At 38.8% G+C, this 12,067-nt stretch overlaps 1 protein-coding gene across 12 annotated transcripts in view; it reads left to right on the top strand.

Annotated features, from left to right (window-relative positions):
• Window positions 1–12,067, top strand: part of Celf1 (CUGBP Elav-like family member 1) — a 92,669-nt gene that overhangs the window by 37,167 nt on the left and 43,435 nt on the right. For 8 of the 12 annotated variants that reach the window (XM_028778499.1, XM_028778501.1, XM_028778502.1 and 5 more), the window contains exon 2: window positions 6,718–6,869. The exons of the other annotated variants lie outside the window; for them this stretch is intronic. In XM_028778499.1, the coding sequence (XP_028634332.1) occupies window positions 6,799–6,869 (71 nt within the window). In that variant the 5' untranslated portion in view covers window positions 6,718–6,798. The remainder of the gene's footprint in view (window positions 1–6,717; window positions 6,870–12,067) is intronic. 12 annotated transcript variants of the gene reach the window in all.

Below are 12,067 nucleotides of genomic sequence, written 5' to 3'. Positions count from 1 at the left end.
AAGTTGAAACAAACAAACTTGAGCACATGTTTTGTGCTAGTTAAGAAGAGTCTTTGTTTTCAGGGAAAAAATAGTTCTAGGTCTAGCTTGCTCTTTGAAAATTCTTATATTTTTCAGGTAGACATTGTCCTTGATGACTTTGAACAGTACTCTGACTATAGCTAGACAAAAGTACAACGAGGAGGAGTTATAAATGGAAGTTTATAGGAACTGGGGCAGTACAGAATCAATCTCTACTTGTAAGATTGTTCAATAATGTTTAAAAATAAGGCAAATTGGTTTTGTGGTTCCTCTCTTTGCATTTACCTTCGATTACTTTCTCATCTTCTGATTATTTTGGTTTTAGTGGTTCACCACCACCCTAGGGCCACCAGGATACATTTACAAAGTCAGAAACTTGGCTGCCTTTAAAAAATTTATGCCCAACACCTCCCTATTTAGGGAATTTGCTTTGGGGAAAATAATAGTGTCCTCTTTATCCTTTAGCTTTTCTGTAGTCTCCTCCCCCATCAGGTTAAGGACTGGAGATGGAGTTCAGTTGACAGAATGCTTGTCTAGAGACTGTGAATCACTAATTTCCATCCCGTCACCTCACCTAAACTACACTTGTTGGGTATGGTTTGAATTCCCAGTACTGGGGAGGTGGAGGCAGGTGGGTCAGGAGTTCAAGGTCATTCTTTGCTACATAGTTTCCAGGCTTGTCTGGGATACAGGAAACCCTATCTCAAACACAAAAAGAAAACAACAATAATTATTCTGGTTAATGTTCTAATTACCTAACTGTACTGAAATTCAACCTCCGAGACTTGTAATTTGTTGGAGATTTGGGGGCAGATGTCTTTAGCAGCTATTTAGTACTTTAATTCTCCAACTTCCAGTTGATGTTTTAAAATGACCTTGGAGCTTGGCAGTAATGGCACACATCTTCAGTCTCAGCACTCAAGAGGCAGAGGAAGGAGAATCTTTGAGTTTGAGGCTGCCTAGTCTACAGAGTGAGTTCCAGGATAGCCAGGACTGCACCAGGAAACCCTGTCTCAAAAAACAAACAAGTGGGGGGGGGTAGAGGGAAGGAAGGAGAAAGGGAGAGACTAAGCACAGAGCAGGGTCTCTGTTATATTTGGTGCTGATCAAGAATCAAAAAGGATGAGGAGAGGAATGATTAAAAAACAGGGGAAGGAAACAAAACTTTTATCATTTTCAGAATAAATTCTGGTTATTCTGCCTCTTCAGATTTTCTCACTGAAAGTTTACCAGCTTACACATTGAACATTGATTATTCATGCATTATTTTAGATTTGTGACAGTTTTAAAAATGTATTTCTTTTCACTTCACACACACTCCCTTGCAGAATTCCGCCACTGTCTAATTCCTGTTAAAAACTCGGGCCTTTTGGTCTAAAGTGATTTTTTCACATTTTTGCGACAACAAAACCAAGCAAAAGTCATTCTTATATAATTTCGCAAAAAATAAAAGATAGTACAGAGGTAATTACCAAGTCAGGTTTAGCGTATTTTACACATGCAAGGTTCTGAGTTGGAAGGTCTAGTAAAATCATTAATTATGTTAAAAGTACTCAATTTTTTAAAAAAGGATTATGTGTACATACACATACTCAGATCAGAAGAGGGCATTGGATTCCCTGGTTTTAGAGTTACAGGCAGTTAAGAGCTGTCAGATAGGGATTCTGGAAAAGAAGGAAGAAGGGAGACACTAAGCACAGAGTCCTAATCTGCAGTCTCTTAAGCCCCAGGGCCCTCTTTCCAGGCTCCAGAAGCACTCAATTTTTGAGATGGATATTCTTTCTAGTCTGAATGTTTTAAGTTAAAAGTTTAAGCTCGGGGCTGGAGAGATGGCTCAGCGGTTAAGAGCACTGACTGCTCTTCCAGAGGTCCTGAGTTCAAATCCCAGCAACCACATGGTGGCTCACAACCATCCGTAATGAGATTTGATGCCCTCTTCTGGTGTGTCTGAAGACAGCTATAGTGTACTCATAAATAAAGTAAATAAATCTTTAAAAAAAAAAAAAGTTTAAGCTCTTCTGACTGATTACTTTGAAGGGAACATCAATTGCTTTCTTTTCCGTATTCCTCTTGTCATCTAATGATCCGCAGATAGGGAAGCAACAGGTAAACACAATTCACTTAGTCTGTGCCTATGACTATTTTCTAAGTATTTTCATTTTTAGCTTTCCATGTATGTATGTATGTATGTATGTAGTGGTTTTTTAATGATGTAGGCTTTCTTTTTAGAATTCAGTGTCAGTCCATAATCTCTTCTGCTCTTATATAACCAAACTTCATGTTATTGCTCTTTCAAAAATAGATTATTAGCCGGGCAGTGGTGGCGCACACCTTTAATCCCAGCACTTGGGAGGCAGAGGCAGGCGGATTTCTGAGTTCGAGACCAGCCTGGTCTACAGAGTGAGTTCCAGGACAGCCAGAGATATACAGAGAAACCCTGCCTCGAAACCCCCCCCCCCAAAAAAAAAAAAAAGATTATTGGTAAAATATGATCACCTATCCTTGTGCTTCCCTTTTTAATGTCAATTAAGATAGCTATTTGGAGTTGTCTCTTAGGTATTTTTTTGCTCAGTAATGGGTTTTACTCTTAAATTTTTCTCTACTAATCTAGTTTTCCATTTTTATACTAAATTTATTCATTGAGATATTCTAAATGCAGGATGTGCTATTCTCTAGAGTCTACTTTCCTCATTTGTATTGTTTGATGCTTACTGATTTTTAACCCCACTCCCAACCCTTACCCCTCTGCCGCCACCTCACCCCAAGACAGGGTTTCTCTGTGTAACAGCTATGGTTGTTCTGGAACTCACTTTGAAGACTAGGCTGGGCTTGAACTCAGAAATCTGCCTGCCTCTGCTTCCCGAGTGCTGGGATTAAAGGCATGCTTCAGCACACCAAGCGCTTAATGTTACTTCTTAATGATCGAATGCTGCTTGTTCCAGCCAACCCAAATCAGGCTTTGGATTGTTTAAAAAAAGAGCTAGAAGGGCTCATATGGTTCAGGGAGGTCCTGAGTTCAATTCCCAGCAACCACATGGTGGCTCACAATCATCTGTAATGGGAGCCAATGCTCTCTTCTGGGTGTGTCTGAAGACAGCAGCAGTGTACTCACATATATAAAATAAGTAAATCTTTAAAAAAAAAAAGAATTTAGAAACCTAGTATTGTTAGTGCTTGCCTTTAATCCCAGCAATCCAGAGGCAGAGTGATAGCTAGGGCCACACAGTGAAACCTGGTCTTGAAAAACAAACAAAAGCTCTAAAAACCTGGGAATGGTGGGATTCCTTGGATCCCAATATCCAGGGATAAGAGAAACCTGTCTCAAAAAACCAGGTTAAAAAATATTTAAGACAGAACAAACATATAAATAAGGAAAGAAGCCAAGCTTGGTGGTACACACCTTTAATGCCAGCACTAGGGAAGCAGAGGCAGTTGTTCTGTGAGTTCAAAGCTAGCCTGATCTATAAAGTGAGTTCCAGGACAGCCTCTGTTACACAGAGAAACCCTGTCCTAAAAACAACAACAAAAGGAAATAAGATATATCCAGAATGAAAGGCATAGGAGGCAGAGGATAGGTTAACCCTCTTGTCTCTATATGTAAGCAAAGATTGTTTTTTTCAATTAAGGGTCGTTTTCTGTGAACAACTGACTTTTTAAATTATTAATTTCCTTAATATCTATATTTTTAGATCCATAATTTTTAGTATTGCTTAGTGTTATAAACTTTTTAAAAACTGAATTAATTAAAAATTATTTCTCTTTCTTTTCCCACAAGTTCATTGAATTTAATTATACTGAGCTAACTCTTGGGACCTGTCTAAAAGAGATACTCTTCTCTATGAAGTAGCGTTTCCATATTTGAGGTTTTTGAAGCAGCAGTGCTTTGTAAATCATAAAATGGATTTTAATAGCAATGTAATAAGCATAGAAATTGTAGGGCCTCCACGCCCTGATTTCTTTTTTTTTTTTTTAATTTTTTTTTTTTATTTATTTATTATATGTGAGTACACTGTAGCTGTCTTCAGACACCCCACAAGAGGGCATCAAATATCATTACAGATGGTTGTGAGCCACCATGTGGTTGCTGGGATTTGAACTCATGACCTCTGGAAGAGCAGTCAGTGCTCTTAACCACTGAGCCATCTCACCAGCCCCCCTGATTTCTTTAAAAACTTACATTAAGCAGTTTTCATAGAATTCTTTTGAATAAAAATTCTGTCTGAAGGGTTAAAAATCAAGTGTTTCTTAGCCCAAGGCTTAATGAAAGTGTCATAAGGAATATATACCCAGAGGTTCAATTATATCTCCTATGTTTAAGTTAAGTACTCTTCCTTTTTGGTAGATACTGTGATTCTGATTAAAGTGACATATAGAGTTTTTTAGTTTTGGTTTGGTTTTTCCTTTCTTTTGAGATGGGATTTCTTTGTGTAACGTTAACTGTTCTAGAACTAGCTCTGTAGATCAGGCTGGCCTCAAACTCATAGAATTCGTATGTTTTTAATGAATTATAGAAATATAGCAACAACAAGAAGGATTCCTGGAAACTTGATTCTTCTTTAAATTAAGTCTTAAATTTAAAAGTAATTTGATCTTTGACTCGTCAAGTTATTTCTTGGACCATATAACTTTAGGATGGGGAATAATACCAGGTTCAGTGATTGTAAGAAAGCTGTACCAGCTTGGGCTAGTACCTGCAATCTACAGGGTTGGTGAACTGGACTGTGTATTGTTTGTAGACTCTTCTCAGTTGGAATTTATTTATGCTTCACTTTTTAGTGGAATTGGAAGTGTGCTTTTGCTACTTCCATCTGCAAAGCTGATCTTCAGAGACCCTTGACAAAGTATAAAAACCATTCTCTGTTAAAATCTAGTATTATTGGAATGTTTATGTGTGAATTTTGGAGAGAAAACCTAGCTACAACTTCTCCTGGGTCAGGTGTAGATAGGTGTCAGCCACTGTAACAGATCAGAACTACCTCATCATATGCTATCCTTCCTCCTATGGTTTAGAGTTTGTGCATTTTCCTTCAATTGATTGTTTGAGACAGGGTGGGTTTTTTTTGTTACTTATTCCTAGCTGTCCTAGAATCTGCTATGCAGCAGAAGCTCCCCTTGAACTGCCTTTGCCTTCCAAGTGCTAGGATCACAGGCATGTAGCACCAGCCCCATTTCATTTTACTTCTTTTATAAGCATTCTTCAAAGTTTCCTGTGTTGTGAACTGAGCTTGGGTGAAGTGAAATCTTTGAAGTAAGACAGCCCCAGTGATAAAAATGGAAAGGAAGACTGAAATTTGAGAGCCCTCAGAGCTAAGTTTTAGAATCATTGCCTAAATATTGAAATGCCACCATTTGTTGTTTAGGGGGACCTGGAGCTAAATTGAGAAGGGAGCACACATCGGCCTCGGTTGCTAAGTATATCCATTTCGACAGCTCACGAATACTGGAATTTTATTCTTGCTCTCATCCATCTTGGTTTCATCAACAGTGTTCTTACCCTTTGGCACTAGGGATTAAAGCCGTGGTTACACATATATGCTAGATAAGTCTGCCACTGAACAGTTACAGTGCTTAGGCCTTAAGGAAGTGAGGGAATGAAGAGAGTTAGCTTACATTGCACTCTCCTTCCCTGTGGTTTGAGTTTGTGTCCCTAATAGACAGGGTTTGGTTTGTTTGTTTGTTTGTTTGTTTTTAATGAGCACTACTGGCTTTTAAAATTTTCATCAGAAAGGCCAATAGATGCTGGCATTAGTGGGGTACACGTTTAATCCCAGTACTTTCAAGGCAGAGGCAGGTGGATCTCGGAGTTTGAGGCCAGGCTAGTCTACAGAGCAAGTTCTAGGACAGCCAGGGCTACATGATGGGGGGCAGACTATTACTATTATATAATAATATAATATTACTGTTTCTTTTAATTTCTAGTAAAATTCAGAAATAGTAAACATATTTTGCCTGTGTACACCTAATGCTAGTGAGTGGTACTAAACCAGGGTTTTTTAAAGTGTTGCTGATGAGCTACTGGTTTATACTTTATCCTCAGTACTATTAAAAAGAACAGGACCAGTCTAGCAGAAGTCGTTGGTCAATGACAGGGTTTAGATGGTTAGCTCCTCCAACAGCTTGCCTCTGGCCTGCTTCTCTTGACCTTACTGTTCCTTCTTTTATGACTGTTCTGGGATTAATTTGGACCCTGTTTATTGCTGTCTTCAACATGGAAGACTAAGTTTAAACCCAAGGCCAACAATTGGCTCTTTAAAAGCGTTTTTTACCACATGAGGTGAGGTGAGTTTTCTTGGTTGGTTAGTTGTTGTTGTTTTGTTTTGCCTATTTGCTTTTTCCTTGAGGTAATTTTAGCTCTGTGGGACTTTAAATACTGATTTATAAGGGAGAACTTTGGACAATGTGAAAGAAGTTTGTGTTTCTTCTGCTTTGTTGGCTACACTATCTTCATGAATCTGACACACTATTTCTCTGACAGTGCACTTAGTACTGCTTCGCCAGGGAAAATCACACAAAACAAGCCTGGTGCATCAGCATTTTCATTGTGTGCTGAGCTGAGCCTCCCTTCACATGGTCACATCCCCATTTTAGTCCAATACTCCCTTTCCCTGCCCCTTCCCCAGACCTGCCTCTTTCTGTGGCACTTACTGCTGGTTTCCCTGAGCTCCGTTTCCACTTTGTGTTTTTTGTGGGGCCCAGGAAGCTAAAGCTGTGTGTATTTGTGGATCAGACAAGTGCAGCAAGTTATTATCATTGGCTTCTGAAGGGGAGAGTGAGGTGATGGCTGCGTTTAAGTTGGATTTCCTTCCAGAAATGATGGTGGATCATTGCTCTTTGAATTCCAGTCCTGTGTAAGTATTTTTGTTGTCTAATTTTTATCCTAAGCAGAGGGAACTGGGCTGTTATTATTATTTGGTGAAACCGGTCCCTTAAAAGAGACTTCTAGAAAGCCTACACGTAAATTTTTTTAATTACTTAGTCTAATTCTTATAACTGCTAATTGCTTCCAGGATGAAACTAAGTTTTTTGCAAGAGGGTACCATTGATATATGACTAGCAACATTAGTTCAAGTATATTGGCTCCCATCTCTTCAAACTGTATTTACTCATATGACAGATTCCAAGGTGGTTTTAAGCTGGCTTTACTGCTTTGAGCGGGTATGCAATAGTTAAATAATCCTTTGGGAATTAAGTATTTTGTTACTCATTGTTTTCATTTTTTACTTACTTTTTTTTTTTTTTTTTTTTTGAGACAGGGTCTTGTGTAACCCAGGCTGGTCTGGAACTCCCTCTGTAGCCGAAGATGACCTTGAACAGGCAAACACTCTGTCATCCTCAGACCGAATTGCTATTTTTAGAGATAGGGTCTCCCTGTATAGCTCATTTGGCCTCATGATCCTCTGCCACAGCTGCTGTGTGAGGTGCTGTGTTTATATACATGTGCTGCCATGCCCCACTAGTTTTTAACTATCATATTCTTAAGCTCTTGTCACAGAGAAAACTGGTAGTTATGTATGTTAGTTAGTATATTACATACAGTGTATTTTGCATACATACAGTATGTTGTGAAGTATAATTCTGAACCTTAATTTTCTCCTCCTATCTTCTTGCTAATTGAAAATACAATTCAGCATGTAATTTCAATAATATCAGATTATGCTCATCATTTAAAAAAAACAAAGCAGTAAAACAAAATTATATCACTTTTGATCAGCAGTTTGCTCAAATAAATTGTGGTTGCAGAAATGGAAGACCTTGCTAACTAGCCAAAATGTTAACCTGACCCTAAGTTGGGGCCATAGGGAACCTGAGTTACGGACTTTGTAGAGAAGGAGCCCATTTACAACCTCCATGTTTCCATCAGACCTCAAGTCTGTATTATTTCAGTTATCTTAATCAGTGTCCTTAGTTTTATCTACTTTAACAAATTCAAAATACCTTGAAACATCAAGTAAATGCACCTTTATTGAAAACCGAGAATAAGTGGGAGAACATTCCCTAGGTGTGAATCTTTAAAGTTTGAACTCCCTGTTCAAATCACACAGGACAGATGTGAGTAATAGCACATACTTGTGAGATGGTTGTGAGAGCCTTGGAGTTAGCCATGTTACTCTTAAAAAAAAAAAAGGTTTCTATGCCTTCTCTATAGTCCTCAAAAAAGTAATTTAAATGCACTTTTTAATGGCAGTTCTTTACTACCAAATATTATTTTTTAGTAATAGTTAAGTTAAAAAGGGTGATTTACAGTGTTACTATCAAGATTTAGCATACAAAGTGTGCCTGTATCTCAGAATATATGATCTCTAAAATTGGAGTTTGTGGCTCAGATTATCTTTGTGTTCTAGCACTTTCTGTGTTTTGCTGCTGCCTCTTGTTGAACCTCCTTAGCCTTTTCTTTTTATGCTAGAATTTGGCTTACTGAGCAAACAAATGTTCTGAGCTACACTTCCGGCCATACAGCCCTTTTCCTTTCTTTTTTCCTTCCCCGTTTTCTTCATATAGGGTCTCATGTATCTCAGACTGGCCTTTTAAATTGATGTGACTGTCATTTGCTTCTACTTCAAATTTATACAGAGTTTACACTGGGGATCAAACTTGGAGTTTCCAAGTACTCTACCAACTGAGCTACCAACCTCACTCAGCCCAGTTTTTTTTTTTTTTAATTGTTTAAGAGGTTGAACTAACCCATGATTGTATCTATGAAATCTATGATAAAACCATTGTATGAACATCACTGGGAATTTAAAAATCCAGGTTAATTTTTTATGTTAAAGTAAGGTTCTACACTGTATTTTAAGTATAATGTGTAGTTTTAAAATATACATTGAAATTTGAAATAAATGGATTTACTGTAGGTATTTTGAATTAGCCAGAGGTTGTCATGTTTTTATATCCAGAATCATTTCCATCTGTTTTTGTGGTCTGTCTTCACCAAAGCTTTGTAAGGCTAACTGCTTTGGCTTCTGCCCCTATTCTACAGATGAGGAACTCAGTTGAGAGAGGTCATGACTTGCTTGTTGAAGATAAATGATGTCAATCTTGAACCTAATACTCTTTTTTTAGATGGGGATGGCTAGACCAAGTATCAATAAGTGAGTAGCTTATACTTCCATGTCATTAGATCCCACTTCCGTATGAATGATACATTATGATAGAGTGGAACTTATGAAAAAGGGTGTGGGGGTGTTAAATCCAGGACCTTCCCTGTACATGCTAGACAAGCACTCTATCTCTAACCCACATTCTCAGCCCCAGAATAAAGAGTTCTTGAAAATGATGTGCATGCTTTCCACTTCTTGAATTCTTCACTGAAGTAAAACTTCTTAACCAGAGGTTAAGTCAGTGATTTGAGACTAAAATCATTTTGTCTAGAATGTGATTGATCAGTATATCATTTTTCAATTTTTTTTTTTTTTTAAACAACACAGAAGTGATGAAAGAGTCCCAAAAGGTTCAGGGAACACAGATACCCTGCTTCCTGTTCTCAGGCTCATTGTCTCCCTGCTTCTTCTTCGGTCATGGTGACATCTTCTGGTAGCTCTTCTTTTCCTTTGCTTACTCTTCAAGACACCGAGTTCAAAGGGTCAGAGCCCTAAACCTCTGGCTCTCGCACTGATTAATACCCTTTCCTAGCTTCTATGTTTCTTGGGACTCTACTTTCTTTAAATGCTCTCACTCCCTTAACTTGATTCTAAACCTGTCTATTGGATATCTTTGTCTGATGGCTTCCTTACAGAAAAACAATTTCCCAAATTGTCTGCATTAGAATTCATGACTCATAGTTTTTTTCCTCACCTAGAGTTCCTAAATCTCCTCATCCTAGTGGATCATGATTTAAAGGCAAAAATGGGAGCAACTTTGTATAGAATTCCTCTGGTTTCCATATTCTCTCCCCACCCCAATTTATTTCTTCTAAATTATTCCCAGGATTTTTCTTTGATATACGTATGTGTGCACACATTTGGAAGTGAGGTGTGCAGGGCCCACTTTGTAGCCCTGGTTGTCCTGGAACTCACTGTGTAGACAGTTACCGGCTACACAGTTAGCTTTGAACTCACCAGGTACCTACCTGCCTGCCTGTCTCTGCCTCAGGAGTGCTGTCATTAAAGGCTTGCACGGCCATGCCTGGCTCATTTTGTTTCTATTTTTTGAGACTGTCAGCTGTATAGCCCAGGTTGGCCTTAAGCTCGTGATGCACTCGCCTTTACTTGCCTGGTCTTGAGGTTACAGTTGTGTACAGTCCCAGCTGGCTTGCCAGGTTTTGGGGTTATTGTTTGTTTGTTTGTTTTTGTTTTTGTTTTAGAAAAAACTAATCATTTTCTTAAGATTTAGAATAGCAGAGAATACTAGTATGTATCTGTAATCCTAGCAGTTAGAAGCTAGAGGTTAGAGAGAGAAACGGGAGTTCAGAATCATTCTCAGCAACTTAGGGAGTTCAAAACCTGCCTGAGCTGTATGTGTGACTCTGTTTTAAAAGCAAAAGGAAGAAAAGAATATTGAAATAAAATCCAAGCTCTTAGTGTATCAGAGAAAATTCATCTTCTGAGTCTGTCCAACCTACCTCTTCATCTATCTAGATTCTTAACCATTTCTCTTCCTCCTGTTTTGTTTATTTCTTTAACTCCCAAGTGGATTTTCTTTCTTTCTAATGTTCTCTCTTCTTCCTTCTGTTCTCTGCCCTTTATCCTCTTAGGTGTTCAGCCCTGCATGCTACATGTCATTCTTCCTAGTTCATCTCAAATCCCTGGCCCACACTCCTTCTCCAAATCAAGTCATGTCATTAGCCACATCTTTTACTTTTTCTCATAAGGTAGCCTTGGCTAGCCTGGAACTCACAGAGAGGTCTGCCTGCCTCTTGCTTCGATAGTGCTGGGATTGAAGGTTTGCTTAGCCACCATACCAAGTAACAGAATTTTTATATTTGCTAAACAATTTGTTGAGTGTTTTCACTTGTTTAGTATTACTCTGCAAGGCAGATTGTTGCTCAGTCTTTCATAGAACCACATAATGGTGATGTTGATATTCTGACACCATAGTAAGAACATGAAGTATTTTGTTTGTTTTTCTTTGTTTGTTTGTTTGTTTGTTTGTTTTTTTGGAAGGGATAGCTAGAGAGAGATAGTATGTAGTGACAAGTCTCCCTTTATCCAAATTAAAATTATTTCCATACATAATATACACTTTCTGTCTTGTTCTCACAAGAAAAGTACCAATAGCACAGACTCCTTTTTCTGAACCCTTTAAATTTACATGCATTCTCTTTCTCCCTTCCTTTTCCGTAGCACAGTATAAGCTAGGGGACTTATTGAAACTGGGAGGTAGCTAACTTTAGAATGTAATGTGAATTTATATTTGCTAAAAAGGTAAATGGATGGGTGTCTGGAATTTTTTTCTATGTGTATAATGAGCAAAGAGGAAACCAACTATTAATGACAGCTGAGTGACAAAATAATGAAAACTTCTGAAAATTATTGAAGAATGTATTATGTGTGTGTGCATACATGTACACAGGGTTGTACTTGGCTGTGCAAAACCTGTTTGAGTGCGTGTGGAGGCCAGAGATTGATGTCAACCTCATTCTTTGAAAGAGGGTCTCTTGCTGATTCTGAAGCTCACTGTTTGAGCTAAACTGACCAGTGAGTTCTGTCTGTCTGTTCCTCAGTGCTTGGGTCACAGAAGTGTTCCACTCTACCCAGCTCTTTACATGAGTGTGGGAATCTGAACTCAGGTCTCCATGTCTGCACAACACACACATTACATATTGGGCCATTTCCTCCTCTTCCTCCTCCTCTTCCTCCTCCCTTCCCCCTCCCCTCCTCTTCTTCCTCTTCCTTTTCCTCTTCCTCCTCCTTCTCTCTGTCTCTCTCTCTTTAAAAATCATGCTAGGGATTGAATCTTGGTTTTTAGTATGCTAGATAAATATTCTACCTGGAGATATTAACCTACAGAGAAATTCCCTCTCCTTCCCTCCCTCCCTCCCTCCCTCCCCCCCCCCGGCCGGGCGGGCGGGGGGCGGCGCCACCGGGGGCGGGGGGGCCGGGGGCCGCGG

The sequence above is a fragment of the Grammomys surdaster genome, unplaced genomic scaffold (assembly GCF_004785775.1).
Source record: "Grammomys surdaster isolate TR1022 unplaced genomic scaffold, NIH_TR_1.0 338, whole genome shotgun sequence".
Lineage (NCBI taxonomy): Eukaryota > Metazoa > Chordata > Mammalia > Rodentia > Muridae > Grammomys > Grammomys surdaster.
The sequence above is the reverse complement of the archived record's forward strand: the minus strand, read 5'-3'. Positions and strand labels throughout refer to the sequence as shown.